The following is a 27912-nucleotide window of genomic DNA, read 5'->3' as shown; positions in this document are numbered from 1 at the left end:
TCTCTCTAAGTGACAGTAACCTGTTTTAACAGGAAGCCACATGCTTTTAGGTCATTTGGGAGGTTATAAGACAAATCTAAGTTCATTTGGACAAGAAGAACCCCTTTAGTAGTGTACAGAGAAAATGGCACATGTGAAATATGTTACTACAACCTTTTCTGGATTTTTATTTCCTTCCTTTCCTTTAGGCTGAGAAGTTTGGTGACTCCTTTGTCTTTGAAGGCATGTTGAGTGAGCAAGTGAAGTCTGATATCCAACAGGCAGTAAGTAATGTTTAAACAGGCTCTCATATTTCTCTGTTGCTCATTGGAAAGGGCTTGGGTGAAAAATCCAAACTACCAGCCGCGCCACCCCCCCCCCCCCCCAAAATAAACGCCTCACCATTTTCCTGCTATAGATTTGACCGTAGAACAGGCCTATGGGACCAGGGCACCTTATCTTGAGGAAAATGGCACAAACCTGGGACAGTATCTGAAGTGTTAGGTCTGACTGAGCTTCTGTCTTGTGCCCCTGAGTATAAGTGGAGCTCAGCTGGGCTTTAGACACTTCTGGGTTTCTTTTGCTCATAGCCATTTCTAGAATGGAGGGTTAAATGTGCATGTTTTTTACTTCTATTCTTAAAGTCTTGGTCTCATCAGGTTCTGGTATGGAGAGAGAGCTTCCTATTTAAACATTCCTGAATTCACTTGATCAGAGTAGTAGTTATGAAAGGGGCCCTTTGCTGTGGATGTACACAGGAAATTGAACCCAGGACCTGGTCCTTACCATCCACGGTGTACCTTCTCTCATAAAGGGATCCAGGGAAATCATGGAGACTGGACTAGGTCTCCATAAGCCCCTGTGTGGTGAGTGGAACTTGGGATTTCTGTTCCAGACATTTTAGTAGGCTTGTGTATATTTGAGAATTTGTCTACTCACATGTCTCATGAGAAAGCAAAATATACAAGGAAAGGAGTGTGGGTAAGCTAGGAAGCTGAGGGTTCACAAAACAAGGATGGCTGAGGACACAGAAGAAGCAGGAGGTGGGAAGAGAGGAAAGGAAACGGGGTCAGCTGACCCAAGGGAGACTGATTAAGATACAGACATCGAAGACAGGAATTCAGCACTAATCTTCCTTTGTTATACAAGTTCCCTTTTAGCTCCTGCCTGAATCTCATCTTTATGTGTTGGGGTCACTATTCTCTGGTGAGCAGCAGTGCCAGAAAAATTAAACATTCCTGGCTCGGGTTTGCTTTCTCTTCAAACTCGTAGCAAAACTTGGGGGGGGAAAAGATGAGGTAGAAGCAGATTTGCTCTCAAGTCGTTTATAGGAGAATCAGGCCACTTTTATGTATGTATTTTAGAAAAATGTTTTAAAAACATGACTGAATTCCATCTGAATTTCAGAGTTTTCTTGGCTTGCTACAAGTTTATATTATCAGTCTATTATATAACCTGATTACCCCCCCGCCGTTTTTTTTAAAGGGCTTTGAGGTCAGATTGGCTTAGTGCTGATGAGCCAGTAGCTCAGGATGTGGTGCCTTGTTTTATGATGGGGAGTTCAGCTGGGGGAGGGCCTTTGCACTTATTTTTGTAATTTGTGCTTTCCGATACAAGGCCTCCTGTCACTTGAGAACCTCTGAGCACATTAGGCATAAAGGCAGAGGCAGAGGATTACTGGGCTCTGACGGTGCCCTTTTAAGTCCATAGTGAAGTGTGTGTGCTGGTAACTAGGATGAAGATAAGCAGCTCTTACCGGGTCGTAGTGTTGGTCTCTTGCTTAAATGCTCATAATGGAAAAGCAGACCTTTTAAGCATGTTTAGAAAGGGTTGGAACAAGTGAAATGAATCTGTTGGTGATCCGAGAGAGCTAAGTTTTTGTTTTTAGGTCTTGGCCTACCCTAATGCACCAGATCTGTTTTTAACCCAGTGTTTCCAGAAGTGTAGGATAGGAGATGGTCCATGCGGTGACTTGAAGTGAAGCAGGTGACTTAAGCTGGTACATGGCCAAACGTAAGAGAATCCTGAATCACATTGTCTCAGGGCTCTTTCAAGGCCTGATTAAGTTGAGAAGAAAGTCTCATTTGAGTGCTGGCCTGTCACTAGCACTCAGCGGCACTTGTTAATCTCCTTTTTAACACAGAAAATAGGCCTCAGAACCTTCCTCAGGCTTCAGTGGCTGGCTGGAATTTAATAATACGGTTTATGTTTGTGTACATTTTATTTACTTTTAAAATTTTTGTTGGAGTATGGTTGCCTTACAATGTTGTGTTAGTTTCTGCTGTACAGCCAAGTGAATCAGCTACACGTACACATATATCGCCTCTTTTTTGGATTTCCTTCCTATTTAGATCTCCACACAGCATTGAGTAGAGCTCCCTGTGCTATACCGTAGGTTATCATTAGTTATCTATTTTATACATAGTAGTGTATATATGTCAATCCCAATCTCCCAATTCATCCCACCCTCCCTTTCCCCCCTTGGTGTCCATATGTTTGTTGCCTACATCCGTGTCTCTATTTCTGTTTTGCAAATAGGTTCATCTGTATGTACATTTTAAATGTGATTATTTTATAAGATTGGTTACTTTCACATAGTTGTTTTACATGTTTACTATCGTATAATTATTTTAAATGTTTCATATAATTATTTAAAATAAATGTCATTATTTTAAATGTCATAAATGTTCTCTTATGATAGGTAACACTAGTGATATAACTTTTCCTTATTAGAAAAAGCCTTTTTATTGTAAAAGAAAAGTCAAATACAGAACATCAGGCAAAGCAAATGTGTAGCTTTACTGTGTTATTTTTAAGCAAACATGATCGTAACCTTCCCTTAAGTCAAGAATTAGGATTTTGCTCCCTGCCCCAGCGATCCCATCCACGAGCCACATTCTTAGCATCACCCCCTCTGTCCCTGAAGTAGCCACTGTCTTGCTTTTTAAAGTAGATGCTTCCCTGCCTTTCTTTATAGTAATATTGCGAGGTGTGCCTCTCAAGACTACCAATGTTTATTCTTGTCTATTTAAAGGAAATTTGTGTCTTTTAAGACTCTTTTAATCAATGGATTTCCCTTCCATTACTCTGCTCCTCCCCAGCCCCTGGCCCTTGCCCCCCTTTTTTTCCCTAACAATTTATCTGTGGAAGAATCCAGGTTGTTTTAGCGGTAGGCTTTCCCACAGTCTGAATTTTGCTGCCTGCACTGTCCCAGTACAGCTCACCTTTCCTCTCTGTCCTGTAAGTTGGTAGCTGGATCGCCAGGCCTGATCAGACTCATGTTTGGACCCTGTGGCAAGACCTCAGATAGTGACGTGTTCTTTCACTACGAGGCACCTAATGTCTTCTTCTTCCTCTTTTTGTGATGTTACCTGCTGTTAGTGCTCAGTGCCTAGACCCATTAATTCACTGGGAGTGGGAAGATTCTGATAATCTAATAGGTTTTTTTTCATTTATTAATTGAGATACTTTTATAAAGAGATGGTTGCCTCGTCTACTCTTTTCTTTTTTTTTTTTAAGTGACCAATTAGGTTTCTTTTTTAAAAAATTAAACATTTAAAGAATATTGTAAATTACATGCAGTTGTAAGAAATAATACAGAGATCCTGTGTACCTTCCCCCCAGTTTCCTTCAATGATAACATCTTGTATAACTATAGTACAGCTTTACAACCAGGAAACTGACAATTGACACAACCCACTTACCTTTGTCGGGTTTTAGCAGTTTTATATGTATTCATTTGTATGTGTGTATTTAGTTGTATGCAGTTTTATCACAAATGTAGATTTGTATAATCACCGGATTAAAAAATTATCTTCATGAACCTATGGATTTAAAAATATTTTACGGGTTTTGTTCACTTGGAATCATGATACCTTTTGAATGTCAAATTTTCCTATTTTGGGGTATTGAGTGCCTCTTTAAGTTCTTGTGAGTTCTTTTTTTCTTCTCTTTTTAAAACAGCTTTATTGAGATATTTATTATCCCACAGAATTCACCATTTAAGTGCACAATTTATTCAGCTTTTTCTGGTGCATTTATAGAGTCGTGCAGCCGTCACCACCATCCCAGTGCAAAACATATCCACCAGCCCAAAAGGAACCATGTGCCCATTTGCAGTCCCTCCTCATTCCCACCCCGAGCCTTAAGCAACTGTCCTGAGTCCTTTTGGAGTAACCCTAGTCGTCAGTGCTTCCTTGCTTTCTGTAATGACCCCCTGGCCTGGAATCAGCCATTTATTTAAGAAACACTAGCACCTTTTAGTAGAAAATAGTATTCCAGGACCCTGTCTAGGTTCTAGGTGTGCTCATTGCCTAAGGTTGGTCATTGTTTCTAGGCCTCTTCAGTGGGCAGAGCTATGATAAAATGCTCTATGAGTTCATACCGATGTTTCTAGGTTAGGGTTTATAACTTAGCCGGTTTTTGTATTACCTGTATCTTCTTCCTTCCACATCAAGAATCCTGGTTCTCAAGGACACAGGGGATGATAGAATCAGAATAACCTATAATTACTCATTTATTTTATCCCAGCTCTTATACATGGCAGTCTCAAAATAACAAGACTAATGCTACCATCACCAATGGAATTACTGAGACCAGGTCAAAAAAAAAAAAATAGCTTTTACATTTGCATTTCCTGTTTCTCTCCCAGTTTTAAAATTGTTGTACTATTTCTGTATTATCAGAGCATGTGTCCATTACATAGAGTACTCACTTCCACAAGTAACTATATGTTTAATGCTTTCTATGTTCAATGTCTCTCTAGTCATTTGGATTAATGAAGCTTTTTCTCTTCTAGATTCTTAAGGAAATGGTCTTGGGGACAGTATTGCCTAGTTTTTGCATATTGTTGACAGTTTGTTATTGCCCGTTAGACTTTGAAGTCAATTTTGCTGGATGTGAAATCTGGTTCACTTTTGTTTTTCTTGAGTATCTTATATATGTTATTTTGTTTTCTCTTGGAATAGGCATTACTGTTGAAAGTCTGATGATAGTCAAATTTTCTTTCCCTTGAAAGCTACTTGTTGTTTCTGCCTAGATACCCAAGGATTTTTTTTTCTTTTTCTTTAGTATCTAGTGATTTTACCAGAATATATCTTGGTGTTTCTTTGTGGGTCAGTATTCTCAGGTATGGGGTGTGTTCTTTTAATATGTAGCTTCAAAAATTTTTTTTCTAATTTCAGGAAATTTTTCTTCAAGTTTTTGCTATTTTTTTCTGTGCCCTTACTTTTTTTTTCTTCTTTAGGAATTCTTAATATATCTGTTTGTAGGATTCATTTTCAGTGTTTATTACTTTTGAATATTTCTATCTCTTTTTTTTAAATTAAATTCTTCCTTTTCATCTTCTTTCTCTCTTAAGTATTCTTGTATTCATTTCTGAACTGACTTTTTCTTTTGTTTTAGTTGTTTCTTGAGTTCTCTACCTCATCTGAGTTTGCTGATTCTGATTTATTCTCATGAATCATTTTCTTAATTCCGCTGACCTCATTTTTTTTTTTTTTTTTTTGCGGTACGCGGGCCTCTCACCGCTGTGGCCTCTCCCGCCGCGGAGCACAGGCTCCGGACGCTCAGGCCCAGCGGCCACGGCCCACGGGCCCAGCCACTCCGCGGCATGTGGGATCCTCCCGGACCGGGGCACGAACCCGCGTTCCCTGCATCGGCAGGCGGACCCTCAACCACTGCGCCACCAGGAAAGCCCCCGACCTCATGTTGAAATGGCCAGCTGCAGGCTTATTTTGAGCATGACTTAACCTTTAGAAGGAGGCGTGGCCCAGGGTAGCTTCTGTAACTTCACAGAACTCTTTCTTCAGTTGTACTCATGTAGGCTTCAAAAATATGGCCTCCTGGGACTTCCCTGGTCGTCCAGTGGTTAAGACTCCGTGCTTCCACTGCAGGGGGCACAAGTTCGATCCCTGGTTGGGGAACTAAGATCCCACATGCCCTGCGTCCAAAAAAAAAAAAAAAAGTCCTGCTTCCTCAGATTGCCGGCATCTCTCCCCCTCCACTCCTTCTCCTTTTCTCTCTTGTCCCTTGTTTTTTGGAGTTTGATTTCATTCTCTGAGGTTTCTCCTTGGTGGGTCTCTTTTCTGGAAGGGAACCCTGGCAGGTCAGTGTAAAGAATTCATAGGGCAAGACTGTTCGAAGGCCTTTATACTCTCTCACTGCGGGCGCCTTACATACACTCACCAGCAGAGTGGGCAGAATTCCTTCCCGTTTTCAGTGCTTTCTCACACTGTAATTCTCTGCTTTCCGGTGATACCCATTGGCTACTTTGGGATTTTCCTCGTCACATCTCTGATGACTTGCTGTTTCTTCTGCTTTCTCCTGCCCAGCCAGAGGCATCATGCAGGTTGTATGGCTATTGGCAGTTTTTCCTCACGTACTTGTATTCTGGCTTTGATTAAGTACCCTGTCACATAGATTGACTCTGCATGTTGTTCTTGGGTTTTTGGTGGTGTTATCCAGTGGTTATCTAGTTGCTCTGTCTTGTTTTTTTTTTTTTTCTTTTCCGTACGCGGGCCTCTCACTGTTGTGGCCTCTCCCGTTGTGGAGCACAGGCTCTGGAAGCGCAGGCTCAGCGGCCATGGCTCACGGGCCCAGCCGCTCAGCGGCATGTGGGATCTTCCCAGACCGGGACACGAACCCGTGTCCCCTGCATCGGCAGGCGGACTCTCAACCACTGCGCCACCAGGGAAGCCCTGTTTTTTAATGTATACAGTTTTGAGGCAAAACATGGATCTGGCTCTCAGGGTTTGCTTGTAAAGATAAACTGTGAATTTAATGGTTAAAAATAGAGTACATGTGCATGCTGGAATTTTCTTATTCGTGATTATTCTTTGGATGCTGAATTTGAAACAGGGTCTTAAAAGCTATAGATATCAAATCCTAGAAAGGATTAAGGTTGTCGTGTTGTTGATTTTGTTGGTTTGGGGGTATTTTACCCTAGAAAACTTATTGTTGAAAAGGATGGTATTTAAAATATTTAATTTCTAAAAAGTATGTTTCATTTTTTTACTTGTGTCATTAATGTATCTCATAAATCTTTGACAGAGGAATGGCTGTGGGATAGGAGAAAACAGTTCCTCTTGATGGAATCCTGAGAAACAATGATCACCTATTGGTTTGTAATTTTGTACTTTCAAAGTTGTTAACAGTTTAAGGAAACAAATTCCTGAATAAGTGTCCTCCATAAAGGAGGATGGGAGGCTATTTTGAGATGTTATTTTCAATTGAAAGCCAATTTCAGTGAGGATTCAGAATTACCAAGGCTGCTGCTGCTTTTTCTTCTTTCTTGAGTAAAAAAAAAAAATGTGTAAAAAAACAATGTCTCTTCTGCCTAAAGGATATCCTTTGGTAAATGTTTTTGTTATTAATTGTCTTAAAATATCTTTATTTTGCTTCATTACTGAAAGATATTTTCACCAAGTAAAAATTTTAGGTTGGCAGTTATTTCCTGTCAGTACACCGTAGGGCTTATTTCACTGTCTTCTGGCTTTTGTTGTTGCCATTCAAAAGTCAGCCATCAGGAACATCTATTGCTCTTCCCCTGTAGGTGATTGGGCTCTGCCTGCTTTTAAAACTGTCTCCTGTCTTTACTATTCTACAGTTTCACTATGGTATGTCTAGGTGTTGATTTCTTTCATTTTTCCTGCTTGAGTTTTATTGGGCTTCCTGGGTCTGAGGAGTGGTGTTTTTAAAACAAATCTGGATTATTCTTTTTTTTTTTAATTTATTTTTTAGGCCACGCCATGCGGCATGTGGGATCTTAGTTCCCTGACCAGGGATCGAACCTGTGCCCCCTGCAGTGGAAGTGCAGAGTCCTAACCACTGGACCGCCTGGGAATTCCCTGGATTATTCTTTTTTTGGGGAGGGAGAAAAGAATGTTGTCTTTTTTTTAATTTTTATTTTTATACAGCAGGTTCTTATTAGTCATCAGTTTTATACACATCAGTGTATACATGTCAATCCCAATCGCCCAATTCATCACACCACGACCCTCACCCCGCTGCGGCTTTCCCCCCGTGGTGTCCATATGTTTGTTCTCTACATCTGTGTTTCAATTTCTGCCCCGAAAACTGGTTCATCTGTACCATTTTTCAAGGTTCCACATATATGCATTAATATACGATATTTGTTTTTCTCTTTCTGACTTACCTCACTCTGTATGACAGTCTCTAGATCCATTCACGTCTCTACACATTACCCAATTTCATTCCTTTTTATGGCCGAGTAATATTCCATTGTACATATGTACCACATCTTCTGTATCCATTCGTCTGTCGAGGGGCATTTAGGTTGCTTCCATGACCTGGCTATTGTACATAGTGCTGCAATGAACATTGGGATTCATGTGTCTTTTTGAATTATGGTTTTCTCTGGGTATATGCCCAGTAGTGGGATTGCTGGATCATATGGTAATTCTATTTTTAGTTTTTTAAGGAACCCTCCATACTGTTCTCCATAGTGGCTGTATCAGTTTACATTCCCACCAACAGTGCAAGAGGGTACCCTTTTCTCCACACCCTCTCCAGCATTTGTTGTTTGTAGATTTTCTAATGAAGCCCATTCTAACTAGTATAAGGTGATACCTCATTGTAGTTTTGATTTGCATTTCTCTAATAATTAGTGATGTTGAGCAGCTTTCATGTGCTTCTTGGCCATATGTATGTCTTCCGTGGAGAAATGTCTATTTAGGCCTTCTGCCCATTTTTTGATTGGGTTGTTTGTTTTTTTAATATTGAGCTGCATGAGCTGTTTATATATTTTGGAGATTAATCCTTTGCCCATTGATTTGTTTGCAAATATGTTCTCCCATTCTGAGGGTTGTCTTTTCATCTTGTTTATGGTTTCCTTTGCTGTGCAAAAGCTTTGAAGTTTCATTAGGTCCCATTTGTTTATTTTTGTTTTTATTTTCATTACTCTAGGAGGTGGATCAAAAAAGATCTTGCTGTGATTTATGTCAAAGAGTGTTCTGCCTATGTTTTCCTCTAAGAGTTTGATAGTGTCCAGTGTTACATTTATGTCTCTAATCCGTTTTGAGTTTATTTTTGTGTATGGTGTTAGGGAGTGTCTAATTTCATTCTTTTACATGTAGCTATCCAGTTTTCTCAGCACCACTTATTGAAGAGACTGTCTTTTCTCCATTTTATATCTTTGCCTCCTTTGTCATAGATTAGTTTACCATATGTGCGTGGGTTTATCTCTGGGCTTTCCATCTTGTTCCATTGATCTGTGTTTCTGTTTTTGTGCCAGTACCATATTGTCTTGATTACTGAAGCTTTGTAGTATAGTCTGAACTCAGGGAGTCTTATTCCTCCAGCTCCATTTTTTTCCCTAAAGACTGCTTTGGCTATTCGGGGTTTTTTGTATCTCCATACAAATTTTAAGGTTTTTTGTTCTGGTTCCATAAAAAATGCCATTGGTAATTTGATAGGGATTGCATTGAATCTGTAGATTGCTTTGGGTAGTATAGTCATTTTCACAATATTGATTCTTCCAATCCAAAAACATGGTATATCTCTGCATCTGTTGGTATCATCTTTAATTTCTTTCATCAGTGTCTTACAGTTTTCTGCATACAGGTCTTTTGTCTCCCTAGGTAGCTTTATTCCTAGGTATTTTGTTCTTTTTGTTGCAATGGTAAATGGGAGTGTTGCCTTAATTTCCCTTTCAGATATTTCATCATTAGTGTATAGGAATGCAGGAGATTTCTATGCAATAATTTTGTATCCTTCAACTTTACTGAATTCACTGATTAGCTGTAGTAGTTTTCTGGTGGCATCTTTAGGATTCTCTATGTATAGTATCATGTCTTCTGCAAACAGTGACAGTTTTACCTCTTCTTTTCCAATTTGTATTCCTTTTATTTCTTTTACTTCTCTGATTGCCGTGGCTAGGACTTCCAAAACTATGTTGAATAATAGTGGTGAGAGTGGACATCCTTGTCTTGTTCCTGATCTCATAGGAAGTGCTTTCAGTTTTTCACCATTGAGAATGATGTTTGCCGTGGATTTGTCGTATATGGCCTTTATTATGTTGAGGTAGATTCCCTCTATGCCCACTTTCTGGAGAGTTTTTATCATAAATGGGTGTGGAATTTTGTCAAAAGCTTTTTTTGCATCTATTGAGATGACCATATGGTTTTTATTCTTCAATTTGTTAATATGGTGTATCACATTGATTGATTTGCGTATATTGAAGAATCCTTGCATCCCTGGGATAAATCCCACTTGATCATGATGTATGATCCTTTTAATGTGTTGTTGGATTCTGTTTGCTAGTATTTTGTTGAGGATTTTTGCATCTATATTCATGAGTGATATTGGTCTGTAATTTTCTTTTTTTGTAGTATCTTTGTGTGGTTTTGGTATCAGGGTGATGGTGGCCTCATAGAATGAGTTTGGGAGTGTTCCTTCCTCTGCAATTTTTTGGAAGAGTTTGAGAAGGGTGGGTGTTAGCTCTTCTCTAAATGTTTGGTAGAATTCGCCTGTGAAGCCATCTGGGCCTGGACTTTTGTTTGCTGGAAGACTTTTAATCACAGTTTCAATTTCATTACTTGTGATTGGTCTGTTCATATTTTCTATTTCTTCCTGGTTCAGTCTTGGAAGGTTATACCTTTCTAAGAATTTGTCCATTTCTTCCAGATTGTCCATTTTATTGGCATAGAGTTGCTTGTAATAGTCTCTTAGGATGCTTTGTATTTCTGCGGTGTCTGTTGTAACTTCTTTTTCATTTCTAATTTTATTGATTTGAGTCCTCTCCCTCTTTTTCTTCATGAGTCTGGCTAATGGTTTATCAATTTGTTTATCTCCTCAAAGAACCAGCTTTTAGTTTTATTGATCTTTGCTATTGTTTTCTTTGTTTCTATGTCATTTATTTCCGCTCTGATCTTTATGATTTCTTTCCTTCTGCTAACTTTGGGTTTTGTTTGTCCTTCTTTCTCTAGTTCCTTTAAGTGCAAGGTTAGATTTTTTCTTTGAGATTTTTCTTGGTTCTTGAGGTAGGCTTGTACAGCTATAAACTTTCCTCTTAGAACTGCTTTTGCCGAATCCCGTAGATTTTGGAATGTCGTGTTTTCATTGTCATTTGTTTCTAGGTGTTTTTTGATTTCCTCTTTGATTTCTTCAGTGATCTCTTGGTTATTTAGTAACATAGTGTTTAGCCTCCATGTGTTTGTTTTTTTTACATTTTTTCCCCTATAATTCATTTCTAATCTCATAGCGTTGTGGTCAGACAAGATGCTTGATATGATTTCAATTTTCTTAAATTTACTGAGGCTTGATTTGTGACCCAAGATGGGATCTGTCCTGGAGAATGTTCCGTGCGCACTTGAGGTGGAAGCGTAATCTGCTGTTTTTCGATGGAATATCCTATAAATATCAATTAAATCTATCTGGTCTATTGTGTCATGTAAAGCTCCTGTTTCCTTATTTATTTTCATTTTGGATGATCTGTCCATTGGTGTAAGTGAGGTGTTAAAGTCCCCCACTATTATTGTGTTACTGTTGATTTCCTCTTTTATAGCTGTTAGCAGTTGCCTTATGTATTCAGGTTCTCCTATGTTGGGTGCATATATATTTATAAGTGTTATATCTTCTTCGTGGATTGATCCCCTGATCATTTTGTAGTATCCTTCCTTGTCTCTTGTAACATTCTTTATTTTAAAGTCTATTTTTTCTGATATGAGTATTGCTACTTGAGCTTTCTTTTGATTTCCATTTGCATGGAATATCTTTTTCCATCCCCTCACTTGCAGTCTGAATGTGTCCCTAGGTCTGAAGTGGGTCTCTTGTAGACAGCATATATATGGGTCTTGTTTTTGTATCCATTCAGCAAGCCTGTGTCTTTTGGTTGGAGCATTTAATCCATTCACGTTTAAGGTAATTATCAATATGTATGTTCCTATTACCATTTTCTTAATTGTTTTGCATTTGTTTTTGTAGGTTGTTTTCTTCTCTTGTGTTTCCCACTTAGAGAAATTCCTTTAGCTTTTGTTGTAGAGCTGGTTTGGTGGTGCTGAATTCTCTTAGCTTTTGCTTGTCTGTAAAGCTTTTTTTTTTTTTTTTTTTGTGGTACGCGGGCCTCTCACTGTTGTGGCCTCTCCCATTGTGGAGCACTGGCTCCGGACGCGCAGGCCCAGCGGCCATGGCTCACGGGCCCAGCCGCTCTGCGGCATGTGGGACCTTCCCGGACCGGGGCACAAACCCATGTCCCCTGCATTGGCAGGCGGACTCTCAACCACTGCGCCACCAGGGAAGCCCTGTAAAGCTTTTGATTTCTCTGTCGAATCTGAATGAGATCCTTGCTGGGTAGAGTAATCTTGGTTGTAGTTTCTTCCATATCATCACTTTAAGTATATCATGCCACCCCCTTCTGGCTTGTAGAGTTTCTGCTGAGAAATCAGCTGTTAACCTTATGGGAGTTCCCTTGTATTTTATTTGTCCTTTTTCCCTTGCTGCTTTCAGTAATTTTTCTTTGTCTTTAATTTTTGCCAATTACATTACTATGTGTCTTGGCGTGTTTCTCCTTGGGTTTATCCTGTATGGGACTCACTGCGCTTCCTGGACTTGGGTGGCTATTTCCTTTCCCATGTTAGGGAAGTTTTCAACTATAATCTCTTCAAATATTTTCTCGGGTCCTTTCTCTCTCTTCTCCTTCTGGGACCCCTATGATGTGAATGTTGTTGCGTTTAATGTTGTCCCAGAGGTCTCTTAGGCTGTCTTCATTTCTTTTCATTCTTTTTTCTTTATTCTGTTCCATAGCACTGAATTCCACCATTCTGTCTTCAGGGTCACTTGTCCATTCTTGTGCCTCAGTTATTCTGCTATTGATTCCTTCTAGTGTAGTTTTCATTTCATTTATTGTATTGTTCATCTCTGTTTGTTTGTTCTTTAATTCTTCTAGGTCTTTGTTAAATATTTCTTGCATCTTCTCGATCTTTGCCTCCATTGTTTTTCTGAGGTCCTGGATCATCTTCACTATCATTATTCTGAGTTCTTTTTCTGGAAGGTTGCCTATCTCCACTTCATTTAGTCGTTTTTCTGCGGTTTTATCTTGTTCCTTCATCTGGTACATAGCCCTCTTCCTTTTCATGTTGTCTATCTTTCTGTGAATGTGTTTTTTTTTGTGTGTGTGTGAATGTGGTTTTTGTTCCACAGGCTGCAGGATTGTAGTTCTTCTTGCTTCTGCTGTCTGTCCTCTGGTCGATCTCTGGATTATTCTTAACACTCATGTTTTTTGTTTTTTGTGTTTTTTTTAAGTAGTTCGGCTTTAAAAGAATTTTTTTAATGTTTTTTAAAAAGTTTTTATTTATTTATTTTTGGCTGCATTGGGTCTTTATTGCTGCGTGTGGGCTTTCTCCAGTTGCATTGAGCAGGGGCTGCTCTTCATTTCAGCGCGTGAGCTTCTTACTCTGGTGACTTCTCTTGTTGTGAAGCACAGGCTCTAGGTGTGCGGGCTTCAGTAATTGTGGCATGCAGGCTCAGTAGTTGTGGCTTGCAGGCTCTAGAGCGCAGGCTCAGTAGTTGTGGCCTGCATATAATTTTTGCTTGCAGCACTCATACATATGTTTTATAATTTAAAGGAGAAAGCAATCTATTATATTTACCCAAACTATTCCTGTTGCTCTTCCTTCATTCCTGAAGTTCCATGTTTCCCTTCACCTTAAAAAACTTCTTTTAGTGTTTGTTTTAGAGCAAGTCTTATGGTGATGAATTCTCTTAGTTTCTCTTCATCTGCAAATGTCTTTATTTCACCTTCATTCTTGAATGCTATTTTCACTGGATACACAGTCCTGGGTTGACAGTTCTTTGCTTTCATCACTTCAAAAATATTTCACTCTTTTCTGTTCATGTGGTTTCTAATAACAGTCATTTGAATCACTGTTCTCTCATATGTATTGTGTCATTTTTTTTTTCCTGGCTTCTTTCAAGATTTAAAAATTGTTTTGTCTGCAGTAGTTTGATTATGCTTTTGGACATTGTTTTCTTAGAGATTATCCTGTTTGGGGTTTGTTGAGATACTTGTGTCTGTAAATTTGTGTCTTTAACCATATTTGGGGGAGTTTTTAGCCATGATTCCAAATATTTTTTCAACACCAATGTCGCCTCTCATTTTGGGATGCCAATGCATGAATGTTAGACCTTTGATTATCCGAGAGATGCCTTAGGCTTTGTTCACTGTTTAAAAATTTTTTTCCTCTATTCTTAGTTTGTGTACTTTCTTTTGTTATGTCTTCAAGTTTCCTATTTTTTCTGTCATTTTCATTCTGCTCTTGAGCCTGTCCAGTGAATTTTGATTTTCATATATTGTATTTTGCAATTCTAAAGTTTCCTTTTTAAAAATAGCTCCTGCTTCTCTGTTGAGAATGAATGCCTGTCTTTTCATTCATTTCAAGAGCATTCATCTTTACCTCATAGCTGATGGTTATAATAGCTGCTTTGGTCTTTGTCTGATAATTCCAATATCTGGGTCATCTTGGATTTGACACCTGTTCATTTTCTTTTCCCTTCAGTATTGGGACTCTGGGTCCTGTTATAATGCTGTGGAGAAAGTTGACTTTTTTTGAGGCAATCAACCTGATAACCTCGTTAAGTACAGATCTGAAGTTTTGTCTTGCCTACTGCTGGTAGTGATTTTGTAGCTCTGTTCATTCATCCCTTTCATGCTAGGATAGCACTGTAGTTATTTTTTTCTTTGTCGTAACTAGCATTTTACTTTTTTTAATTGAATTATATTTGATTTACAATGTTGTGTTAACTTCTGCTGTCCAGCAAAGTGATTCAGTTATACATATATATATATATATATTGCTTTTCATATTCTTTTCCATTATGGTTTATCACATTTTACTTGTTTAATCAATTTCTTGCAGTTGATTAAAGGCATAATAATGCCTACCTAGTAGAGTATTGTAAAGACCAAATGAAATAATATACACAGAATCACCTAGTAGTACAATATCTAGCACATACAGAGCCTTTTAATAAATGTTGTTATTCTCGTTTCTTCAAATGCACTATCTCTTTGCCTGGCCTAATTGAAAATTTATTTAAATCTTCTTTGCTTCACTCTTGCCCATTTTCATGAATTGGAAATGCCACATAAAGTGTTCTACCAAATTACAATGATATTTTCAAAGGATTTGCTATTGTGGAATAAAGCCTCTTGGATTGTCTCAGAGTCCTTGACTGGAGGAATATACAAGTGATAAATCTGTTTTTGGTGGGGGAGGGAGGTAAAATATATATATAACATAAAATTTATCATTTTAATTATTTTTAAACGGGTAATTCATTGACATCATGTACATTCCCAATGTTGTGCAACCCTCAATCACCACTGTGCCTTTCCCGAGCTTGTTCACCATCCCAAACAGAAACTCTGTACCATTAAACAATAATTTTTCATTCTCTCCTCCCCTAGCCCCTGGTAACCTTTTTTCTACTTTGTGTCTCTTTTAATTACTCTATTCTAAGTGCCTCATAGATGGAATCATACAATATTTGTCCTTTTATGATTGGCTTATTTCACTTACCATAATGTCTTCAAGGTTCATTCGTGTTGTAGCATGTATCAGAATTTCATTTCTTGATAAACAACAAGGTCCTGCTGATTAGCACAGGGAAACGTATTCACTATTCTGTGATAAACCATAATGAAAATGAATATAAAAAAAGAATGTATATATATGTATAACTGAATCACTTTGCTGTACAGTAGAAATTAACACAACTTTGTAAATCAACTATACTTCAATAAAAAAAAGAATTTCATTCCTTTTTAAGGCTGAATAATATTCCAGTGTTTCTGTATACCGCATTTTGTTTAATCATCTGTCAGTGGATGTTTGGGTTGTTTTCAGCTTTTGTGTATTGTGAATAATGCTGCCATGAGCATTGGTGTACAAGTATCTGGCTGAGTCCCTGCTTCCAATTCTTTTGGGTATATACAGTAACATATCTTTTTTTTGGATTCATGCCTCCTTGATTGTCTGCCATCCATCAGTGGGGTCTGTTTTTTGACTTCTTCTAGTGATAGAAATCAGTCTAGCTCCCTCTGTTTGAAGATTTGCTTTCTGGCATAAAATATGGGCTGTTTGTTTAGCAAACCATCAGAAATGTCCTGCTGTCTTCTAGGTACTGTGCTATTCCTGAGAATACAGCGATGAAACATAACTTCCCTGTCTTTTAGCTGTGCAAAGTCTAAGAGATACAGTGACATCAACTCTGAACTGATATGAGGTGTTTTTATTGTTTTGTTTTGTTTTTTTGTGGTATGTGGGCCTCTCATTGTTGTGGCCTCTCCCGTTGCGGAGCACAGGCTCTGGACGCGCAGGCTCAGCGGCCATGGCTCGCGGGCCCAGCCGCTCTGCGGCATGTGGGATCTTTCCAGACCAGGGCACGAACCCACGTCCCCTGCATCGGCAGGCGGACTCTCAACCACTGCGCCATCAGGGAAGCCCGAGGTGTCTTTTTTTTTTTTTTCTGATTTATGACTTTTTAATAGAGAAATAAAAATGAAAACACATATATCATCTGTTTAAAAATTCTTGAAAAGAATGAGAGTATATGAAGTCCATCCTATTCTGTAGTGGAAGTACATCAGCAGGTGCTGTGATAAAGAGAAGTGGTGAGGAGTTGGGGTAGATGCCAGGAAAGCTGAATTTGCTAGGTTGATCAGAGAAGGCCTGTGTGAGGAAGAGCCATTTTAGGGAAGCCTTGCAGGTGAGGAAGAACTCATCTTGGGATGAACTAGAGCACAGTGTCTGGTGGAGGGCCTACTATGTCCGGATGTGTTGACCATCCGCTTTCAGCTTTACATGGTCAGGACTCAGCTAAGCTTACTCTGGGAAGTCCATTTGAAATGCCCTTCCGTTGTCCCACATTCCAGATTTAGATGCTTCCATTTATTTGTTCTTATGGCTTCTTGTGCCTTCCTTTTATGTCATTTACCTCCCCTATAATTATTTGTGTAGGTATTTGTTGAATGCCCTTTGCTTTACCTGATATGTCCTGTGATGGTGGGTGGGGATGCTTCTGTATTATTCACAATATCCCCAGCCTAGTAACTGTCACTTAATAAGCACTTAATAAACATTTGTCGAAAAATGAAAGAATGCCATTTGGGTATCACCTGGGGGAGCATTAGTTTTTGAGGGCTGAGGGGCTCAGACCTAGTATGACCTGTCTTATGTTGGAAAGGCAGCTTTTCCTTGGCACGAGAACACTGATCCAATCAACAGGGTTAAGGTCGGTTCACAGTAACTGAAGAGTTTTGGCAAGAGCGATCCAGGGCTGGGTGATTGGATAAGAAGGGAACATGGTCAGACAACCGTATTTTATGTCTGTTTTTGAAAGGAGTAGTTGTCCACCTGTCTTAGGAGTCAGTGTGTGGTGTAGGCTCAGGAAGCAAAGCATGTTAACCCTGGAAACTGAGAACCCAATATAATAAGATAACAGGGCACAATATTTTATTCCAGCCTGCTCCAAAACAAGGCACCTGATCAGAATGAGTGTGAGTGAGGTGTGTTGGGGTCCCAGGGGCTCAGATTCCAAATATCTGTTTAAGGTGTTCTTAAGTGTCTTTTCAAGTCATGGGTCTTTTGAGGTCTGTCTTGGATTAAGAAATAAAAATGATTCTCACATCCCCCCTACCTCCCAGCTGTTGGCGTTTGCGCCATAAAATCTCCTTGGTGAGACAAAGACAGACTATCTAGTAGGGAGTCCTGCTCAGGGGATATCCAGCATTAAGAAAAATTTATGCAAAAATGAAGGTTTAGAATGGAGGGAGCTTCCAAAATATTCAGGCAAAAACCCTTCCTCTTGTAGATGAGGCAGCCATGGCCCAGGAGGGGAAATGGCTCCCCTCAGTTCTCAGTAATGTTTGAGGGGGGCCACGAAATAGTACCTGAGAACTAGTATAGTACCTTTCCCCTTACGGACCCCTGTGCAAAACCCATAAGACAACGGCTGATTCTCTCTCTCTTTAAAAGTATATCCCACTGAAAAAGCATATCCCACTGATAGACTATATTTAAAATTGGTGTTTATCCAGAAGATGGTCACGCAAGGTGCTGAGGGCTTTGGAAACCATGGAAACCTCAGGAAAAGGTGAACTTATTTGTTAAATAAATGTTGATCCTGTGTATGCTATGGGCCTGGCAGTGCCAGACGGCTGGCAGAAGACCTCAGACATCCCAAAAGTCAAGAATTTCCCATGTACCTAGGGAGGGCAAAAGAAAGAAGAAAAAATGGAGACAAAAGAACAGGGACAGGACCTGCACCTAGGGGAGGGAACTGTGAAGGAGGAAAGGTTTTCACACACTAGGAAGCCCCTTCACTGGCAGAGATAGGGGTGGGGGCTTCGGAGCCATGGAGGAGAGCGCAGCCACAGGGTTGCGGAGGGCAAAGCAGAGAGATTCCCACAAAGAGGATCGGTGCCGACCAGCACTCACCAGACTGAGAGGCTTATGTGCTCACCCACCAGGGTGGGCGGGGTTGGGAGCTGAGGCTCAGGCTTCGGAGGTCGGATCCCAGGGAGAGGACTGGGGTTGGCTGCGTGAACACAGCCTGAAGGGGGCTAGTGCCCCACAGCTAGCCAGAAGAGTCCAGGAAAAAGCCTGGACTTGCCTAAGAGGCAAGAGACCATTGCTTAAGGGTGTGCGAGGAGAGGGGATTCAGAGTGCCCCCTAACCGAGCTCCAGAGATGGGTGTGAGCCGTGGCTGTCAGTGCAGACACCAGAGACGGGCATGAGACTCTAAGGCTGCTGCTGCAGCCGCCAAGAAGCCTGTGTGCAAACACAGGTCACTATCCACACCGCCCCTCCCGGAAGCCTGTGCAGCCCGCCACTGCCAGGATCCTGTGATCCAGGGACAACTTGCCCAGGAGAATGCACAGCGCGCCTCAGGCTGGTGCAATGTCACACTGGCCTTTGCCGCCGCAGGCTTGCCCCGCTTTCCGTACCCCTCCCTTCCCCCCGGCCTGAGTGAGCCAGAGCCCCCTAATCAGCTGCTCCTTTAACCCCGTCCTGTCTGGGCGAAGAACAGACACCCTCAGGTGACCTACACGCAGAGGTGAGTCCAAATCCAAAGCTGAACCCCAGGAGCTGTGCGAACAAAGAAGAGAAAGGGAAATCCCTCCCAGCAGCTTCAGGAGCAGCGGATTAAACCTCCACAATGAACTGGATGTACCCTGCATCTGTGGAATACCGGAATAGACAACGAATCATCCCAAAGTTGAGGTGGTGGACTTTGGGAGCAACTGTGGACTTGGTGTTTGCTTTCTGCATCTAATTTCTTCCTGGCTTTATGTTTATCTTAGTTTAGTATTTAGAGTTTATTATCATTGGTAGATTTATTTATTGATTTGGTTGCTCTCTTCCTCCTTTTATATATATATATATATATTTTTTTTTCTTTTTCTCTTTTTGTGAGTGTGTATGTGTATGCTTGTTTGTGTGATTTTGTCTGTATAGCTTTGCTTTTACCATTTGTCCTAGGGTTCTGTCTGTCCTTTTTTTTTTTTTTAGTATAGTTTTTAGCTCTTGTTATAATTGGTGGATTTGTTTTTTGGTTTGGTTGCTATCTCCTTTCTTTTTTTTATTACTTTTTAATTAAAAAATTTTTAATAATGATTTTTTATTGTTTATTTTAATAACTTTATTTTATTTTATTTTATTTCTTTCTTTTTTTTCTCCCTTTTCTTCTGAGCTGTATGACTGACAGGGTCTTGCTGCTCTGGCCGGGTGTCAGGCCTGTGCCTCTGAGGTGGGAGAGCCGAGATCAGGACATTGGTCCACCAGAGACCTCCTAGCTCCCCATAATATCAAGTGGCGAAAGCTCTCCCAGAGATCTTCATCTCAACGCTAAGACCCAGCTCCACTCAACAACCAGCAAGCTACAGTGCTGGACACCCTATGCCAAACAACTAGCAAGACAGGAACACAACACCACCCACTAGGAGAGAGGCTGCCTAAATTCATAATAAGGTCACAGACACCCCAAAACACACCACCCGACGTGGTCCTGCCCACCAGAAAGACAAGATCCAGCCTCATCCACCAAAACACAGGCACTAGTCCCCTCCACCAGGAAGCCTACACAACCCACTGAACCAACCTTAGCCACTGGGGGCAGACACCCAAAACAACAGGAATTACGAACCTGCAGCCTGCAAAAAGGAGACCTCAAACACAGTAAGTTAAGCAAAATGAGAAGACAGAGGAACAAACAGCAGATGAAGGAGAAAGATAAAAACCCACCAGACCAGACAAATGAAGAGGAAATAGGCAGTCTACCTGAAAAAGAATTCAGAATAATGTTAGTCAGGATGATCCATAATCTTGGTAGAATGGAGAAAATACAAGAAACTTTTAACAAGAACCTAGAAGAACTAAAGAGCAAACAAACAGTGATGAACAACACAATAAATGAAATTAAAAATTCCCTAGAAGGAATCAATAGCAGAATAACTGAGGTAGAAGAACAGATAAGTGACCTGGAAGATAAAATAGTGGAAATAACTACTGCAGAGCAGAATATAGAAAAATGAATGAAAAGAATTGAGGACAGTCATAGAGACCTCTGGGACAACATTAAACACACCAACAGTCAAATTATATTATAGGGGTCCCAGAAGAAGAAGAGAAAAAGAAAGGGATTGAGAAAATATTTGAAGAGATTATAGTTGAAAACTTCTCTAATATGGGAAAGGAAATAGTCAATCAAGTCCAGGAAGGGCATAGAGTCCCATACAGGATATTTTCAAGGAGAAACAAGTGAAGACACATATTAATCAAACTATAAAAATTAAATACAGGGGCTTCCCTGGTGGCACAATGGTTAAGAATCCGCCTGCCAATGCAGGGAAAATGGGTTCGAGCCCTGGTCTGGGAATATCCCACATGCCACGGAGCAACTAAGTCTGTGTGCCACAGCTACTGAGCCTGTGCTCTGGAGCCTGCAAGCCATAACTACTGAGCCCATGTACCACAATTACTTAAGCCTGCACACCTAGAGCCCGTGCTCCACAACAAGAGAAGTCACCACAATGAGAAGCCTGCGCACCGCAACAAACAGTAGCTCCCGCTCGCCAGAACTAGAGAAAGCCTGTGCACAGCAACGAAGACCCAATGCAGGCAAAAATAAATAAATAAATAATTAAAAAATTAAATACAAAGAAAAAATATTAAGAGCAGCAGGGAAAAACAACAAATAACATACAAGGGAATCCCCATAAGGTTAACAGCTGATCTTTCAGCACAAACTCTGCAGGCCAGAAGGGAGTTGCAGGACATATTCAAAGTGATGAAAGGGAAAAACCTACAACCAAGATTACTCTACCCAGCAAGGATCTCATTCAGATTTGACAGAGAAATTAAAACCTTTACAGACAAGAAGAAACTAAGAGAATTTAGCACCACCAAACCAGCTTTACACCAAATGCCACAGGAACTTCTCTAGGCAGGAAACACAAGAGAAGGAAAAGACCTAGAACAAGAAATCCAAAACAATTAAGAAAATGGTAATAAGAACATGTATGTACCTTAAATGTAAATGGATTAAATACTCCAACCAAAAGACATAGACTGCCTGAATGGATACAAAAACAAGACCCGTATACATGCTGTCTACAAGAGACCCACTTCAGACCTAGGGACACATACAGACTGAAAGTGAGGGGATAGAAAAAGGTATTCCATGCAAATGGAAATCAAAAGAAAGCTGGAGTAGTAATTCTCATATCAGACAAAAGAGACTTTAAAATAAAGACTATTACAAGAGACAAAGAAGGACACTACATAATGATCAAGGGATCAATCCAAGAAGAAGATATAACAATTGTAAATATTTATGAATCCAACATAGGAGCACCTCTACATAAGGGAAATGCTAACAGCTATAAAACGGGAAATCAACAGTAACACAATCATAGTGAAAGTGAACACCTCACTTTCACCAGTGGACAGATCATCTGAAATGAAAATATATAAGGAAACACAAGCTTTAAATGATACATTAAACAAGATGGACTTAATTGATTTTTATAGGATATTCCATCCAAAAACAACAGAATACACTTTCTTCTCAAGTGCTTATGGAACATTCTCCAGGATAAATCATATCTTGAGTCACAAATCTAGCCATGGTAAATTTAAGAAAATTGAAATCATATCAAGTATCTTTTCCAACCGCAACGTTGTGAGACTAGATATCAATTACAGGAAAAAAATCTGTACAAATACAAACACATGGAGGCTAAACAATACACTACTTAATAACCAACAGATCACTGAAGAAATCAAAGAGGAAATCCAAAAATACCTAGAAACAAATGACAATGAAAACACGACAACCCCAAACCTATGGGATGCAGCAAAAGCAGTTCTAAGAGGGAAGTTTATAGCAATACAATCCTACCTCAAGAAACAAGAAACATCTCAAGTAAACAACCTAACCTTACACCTAAAGCAATTATAGAAAGAAGAACAAAAAACCCCAAAGTTAGCAGAAGGAAGGAAATCATAAAGATCAGATCAGAAATAAATGAAAAAGAAATGAAGTAAACGATAGCAAATATCAATAAAACTAAAAGCTGGTTCTTTGAGAAGATTAACAAAATTGAGAAACCATTAGCCAGACTCATCAAGAAAAAAAAGGAAGAGGACTCAAATCAATAGAATCAGAAATGAAAAAGGAGAAGTAACAACTGACACTGCAGAAATACAAAGGATCATGAGAGATCACTACAAGAAACTGTATGCCAATAAAATGGAGAACCTGAAAGAAATGGACAAATTCTTAGGGAGACCCCAAATAGCCAAAGCAATCTTGAGAAAGAAAAATGGAGCTAGAGGAATCAGGCTCCCAGACTTCAGAGTATACTACAAATCTACAGTAATCAAGACAGTATGGTACTGGCACAAAAACAGAAGTATAGATCAATGGAACAGGCTAGAAAGCCCAGAGATAAACCTACACACATACGGTCATCTTATTTTTGATGAAGGAGGCAAGAATATACAATGGAGAAAAGACAGTCTCTTCAATAAGTGGTGCTGGGAAAACTGGACAGCTACATGTAAAATAATGAAATTAGAACACTCCTTAACACCATACACAAAAATAAACTCCAAATGGATTAAAGACCTAAATGTACGGCCAGATACTATAAAACTCTTACAGGAAAACATAGGCAGAACACTGACATAAATCACAGTGAGATCCTTTGACCTAATGAAACTTAAAAGCTTTCTCACAGCAAGGGAAAACATAAACAAGAAGAAAAGACAACCGTCAGAATGGGAGAAAAAATTTGCAAATGAAGGATTAAATGACAAAGGAATAATCTCCAAAATTTACAAGCAGCTCATGCAGCTTAATATCAATAAAACAAACAACCCAATCCAGAAATGGGCAGAAGACCTAAATAGACATTTCTCCAAAGAAGATGTACAGATTGCCAACAAACACATGAAAGAATGCTGAACATCGGTAATCATTAGAGAAATGCAAATCAAAACTACAGTGAGGTATCACCTCACTCCAGTCAGAATGGCCATCATCAAAAAATCTACAAACTATAAATGCTGGAGAGGATGTGGAGAAAAGAGAACCCTCTTGCACTGTTGGTGGGAATGTAAATTGATACAGTCACTATGCAGAACAGTTTGGAGGTTGTTTAAAAAACTAAAAATAGACGTACCATACGACCCAGCCGTCCCTCTATTGGACATATACCCTGAGAAAACCATAATTCAAAAAGAGTCATGTACCACAATGTTCATTGCAGCTTTATTTACAATAGCCATGACATGGAAGCAACCTAAGTGTCCATCAACAGATGAATGGATAAAGAAGACGTGGCACACATATACAATGGAATATTACTCAGCCATAAAAAGAAATGAAATTGAGTTATTTGTAGTGAGGTGCATGGACGTTGAGTCTGCCATACAGAGTGAAGTAAGTCAGAAAGAGAAAAGCAAATACCATATGCTAACACATATATATGGAATCTAAAAATAAAAGGTTCTGAAGAACCTAGGGGCAGGACAGGAATAAAGACGCAGATGTAGAGAATGGACTTGAGGACATGGGGAGGGCAAAGGGTAAGCTGGGACGAAGTGAGAGAGTGGTATGGACATATATACACTGCCAAATGTAAAATAGATAGCTAGTGGGAAGCCGCTGCATAGCACAGGGAGATCAGCTCAGTGCTTTGTGACCACCTAGAGGGGTGGTATAGGGAGGTTGGGAGGGAGACTCAAGAGGGAGGAGATATGGGGATGTATGTATATGTATAGCTGATTCACTTTGTTATGAAGCAGAAACTCACACACCATTGTTAAGCAATTATACTCCAATAAGGATGTTAAAAAAAAAACCTCCCCTTACTTAGAACTTAACCATAACCGTTACGTTAACAGTTCAAAGATTTTGAGAAGTTCTGCAATTAAAAACTAGTATAAATTGATTAACTCGGTGCTTTCCTGGCTAGTTTGAATGCTTTGATTATGTTACTTTTTCTCCCCCCTGTACGTTCTAAAGTCATGTGGAAGACTTGGGAAACAGCCACTGGGAAATGCTTGGATAGTAGAACAGAGTTATAAATTGAATATCTGCGGCTGTAGGTTCTTTTCCTGGCTCTGTCACTACCTGCCACATTTCAAGGCTTATTTTTCCATCCTTAAAATGAGGGAATTTAAATACACGACCTCCCTGATCCTTCCCATCTTTAAAATCCTGCGGCACTATAATCCTGCGTCTGTTAACTATGCAGCCAGGCTGGGAAAGCATCTTATATGCCTTTTCTATATTCTGTCTTTTGTTTGACCTTTTTTCTCAGAAGCCTCAGAACTTGTAAGCCATGAAAAAAAAGTACAGAAACAATCAAATGGTATTCAGAGTTTCTGTAATTTCCCTGTTTTATACATTGAAAAAATGTCTGTAGTTAAGCCAGTAGCAATATAAGGAACCTAAATGGAGCCTTCTTGTGAAGAGTTGTAATAAAAACCTCTCTCTGGGGTGCCATGATTTTTACATATACTCATCCCTCTTTCCAGAGGGAAACTAGCCACACCATGTATTAATATTGGTAGATTTTTAAAAATCCGTTGTTGATTTTTTTTAAAAAAACACGATTTTTAGCAAGAGCCACAGAAACACACTCTTAGGTACAGTGATGCCAGTTCTAGAAATTTGGGAAAAGCAAAAACTAAATGAACATGTTTGAAGATGTTCACTGTAGTGTTATCTATAATAGTAAAAAAAGCAACAAAGTTGAATATAACCTGAGTGGTTCAATGTTAGGAGATTGGTTGGTAAATTACAGTACATCAACATGAGAAAATATTGTGCATCCTCTAAAAATGTTTGTTGTGAAGTTCAGATAAAGCATAAGAAAATATTTTATAAAGTAAATGAAAACAATCAATACATATAAATTTGGAAAAAATATGTAAAAATGTGTATGCTTATTGATGAAACTGGAAGCTGAATATAAAAACAAAGTTTATAGAGAATGGTGAATATGTTATTTTAATTAAATTAATAAATAATTATTTAATATTGCTTACTTTTGTTTTTTCAATGTAAATTAACTCTCAGCTCTGTTAGCAGAACAAACTTAGAAAATCTGAATAAAAAATGTATTCACTGTAGATAATTTAGAAAAGAAAAATGACACAAAAAAGAACATTAAATATCACCCATCATCTCACCACCCAGAAATAATCATTGCAGACATTTCAGTATATATACCAGTAATCTTTTCTTGGTGGGGCGGGGGTGTGTCTGTGTGTGTCTCTTTCTAGACATATTTTTAAGCAGATTTGTACAGCCATACGTGCAACTGGCTTTTTTCACTTTAAATTGTGAACATTTATCCAAGTAGTTACGTTTTTTTCCTGCATATCATTTTTAGTTATTACGTTGTATTCCTTCATACAGATGCACAGTAAGGGACTCAGCCAGTCTCCCCTATGGGTATGCATGTGATGTAGCCTTTTGCTGAGTATTGTCAAATTGATTTCAAGATAGGTTATATCAATTTACTTGGTCACCTTGCCTAAAGAAGTAAAAAATTACTTAAAAAAAATAAAACGTTTTGTCTTGTTTTTATGAATTTTTTAAAAAGCCCCAGATCCTGGACCTAGACAGCATTATGCTAAGTGAAATAAGTGAGAGAGAGACAAATACTGTATTTTATCACATATATAGAATCCAGAAAGTAAAGCAAACAAATACATATAATGAAACAGAAACAGATTCACAGATACAGAGAACAATATAGTGCTTACCAGTGGGGAGAGGAAAGGGAGGAAAGGCAAGATACGGGTAGGGGAATAAGAGATACAAACTACTATGTGCAAAATAGGTAGGGAATGAGGATATGTTGTACAGCACAGGGAAATAGAGCTATTGTAATAACTTTAAGTGGAGTATATGTTGTACACCTGAAACGAATACAATATTATAAATCAACTATGCTTCAATAAAAAAATTGTAGTAAAAAGCTGCAAATCTACTTTTCCCATGTTTATGGAGTTCTCAACTGAGAATGAGTCAACTAGATCACTTTTAAAGGGTTTTTTGATGCTAAAGAACTCTTAGGCCGTTTTTCTTTTTTTTTATTTTTAAATTTAATTTAATTTATTTATTTATACAGCAGGTTCTTATTAGTCATCAATTTTATACACATCAGTGTATACATGTCAATCCCAATCACCCAATTCATCACACCACCACCACCACCACCACCACCCCCGCCGCTTTCCCTGCTTGGTGTCCATATGTTTCTCCTCTACATCTGTGTCTCTATTTCTGCCGTGCAAACTGGTTCATCTGTACCATTTTTCTAGACTCCACATATATGTGTTCATATACGATATTTGTTTTTCTCTTTCTGACTTACTTCACTCTGTATGACAGTTTCTAGATCCATCCATGTCTCCACAAATGACCCAGTTTCATTCCTTTTTGTGGCCGAGTAATATTCCATTGTATATATGTACCACATCTTCTTTATCCATTCATCTGTCGATGGGCATTTAGGTTGCTTCCATAACCTGGCTATTGTAAATAGTGCTGCAATGAACATTGGGGTGCATGTGTCCTTTTGAATTGTGGTTTTCTCTGTGTATATGCCCAGTAGTGGGATTCACTACTGGGCATATACACAGAGCTGGATCATATGGTAATTCTATTTTTAGTTTTTAAAGGAACCTCCATACTGTTCTCCATAGTGGCTGTATCAGTTTACATTCCCACCAACAGTGCAAGAGGGTTCCCTTTTCTCCACACCCTCTCCAGCATTTGCTGTTTGTGGATTTTCTGTTGAGGCCCATTCTAGCTGGTGTGAAGTGATACCTCACTGTAAGTTTGATTTGCATTTCTCTAATAATTAGAGATGTTGAGCAGCTTTTCATGTGCTTCTTGGCCATATGTATGTCTTCTTTGGAGAAATGTCTGTTTAGGTCTTCTGCCCATTTTTTGATCGGGTTGTTTGTTTTTTTAATGTTGGACTGCATGAGCTGTTTATATATTTTGGAGATTAATCCTTTGTCCGTTGAATCGTTTGCAGATATTTTCTCCCATTCTGAGGGTTGTCTTTTCATCTTGTTTATGGTTTCCTTTGCTGTGCAAAAGCTTTGAAGTTTCATTAGGTCCCATTTGTTTACTTTTGTTTTTATTTCCATTACTCTAGGAGGTGGATCAAAACAGATCTTTCTGTGATTTATGTCAAAGAGTGTTCTGCCTATGTTTTCCTCTAAGAATTTTATAGTTTCCAGTCTTACATTTATGTCTCTAATCCATTTTGAGTTTATTTTTGAGTATGGTGTTAGGGAGTGTCTAATTTCATTCTTTTACATGTAGCTGTCCAGTTTTCCCAGCACCACTTATTGAAGAGACTGTCTTTTCTCCATTTTATAT

At 39.1% G+C, this 27912-nt stretch overlaps 1 protein-coding gene across 1 annotated transcript in view; it reads left to right on the top strand.

Moving 5' to 3' along the window:
* Positions 1–27912, top strand: part of SUMF1 (sulfatase modifying factor 1) — a 111605-nt gene that overhangs the window by 12265 nt on the left and 71428 nt on the right. Inside the window, exon 3 of the mRNA XM_082664556.1 lies at positions 189–263. Within this exon, the coding sequence (XP_082520682.1) occupies positions 189–263 (75 nt within the window). The remainder of the gene's footprint in view (positions 1–188; positions 264–27912) is intronic.

The sequence above is a fragment of the Grampus griseus genome, assembly GCF_964374135.1.
Source record: "Grampus griseus genome assembly, chromosome: 10".
Lineage (NCBI taxonomy): Eukaryota > Metazoa > Chordata > Mammalia > Artiodactyla > Delphinidae > Grampus > Grampus griseus.
Note: the sequence above shows the minus strand (reverse complement) of the source record. Positions and strands in the feature narration are given on the sequence as shown.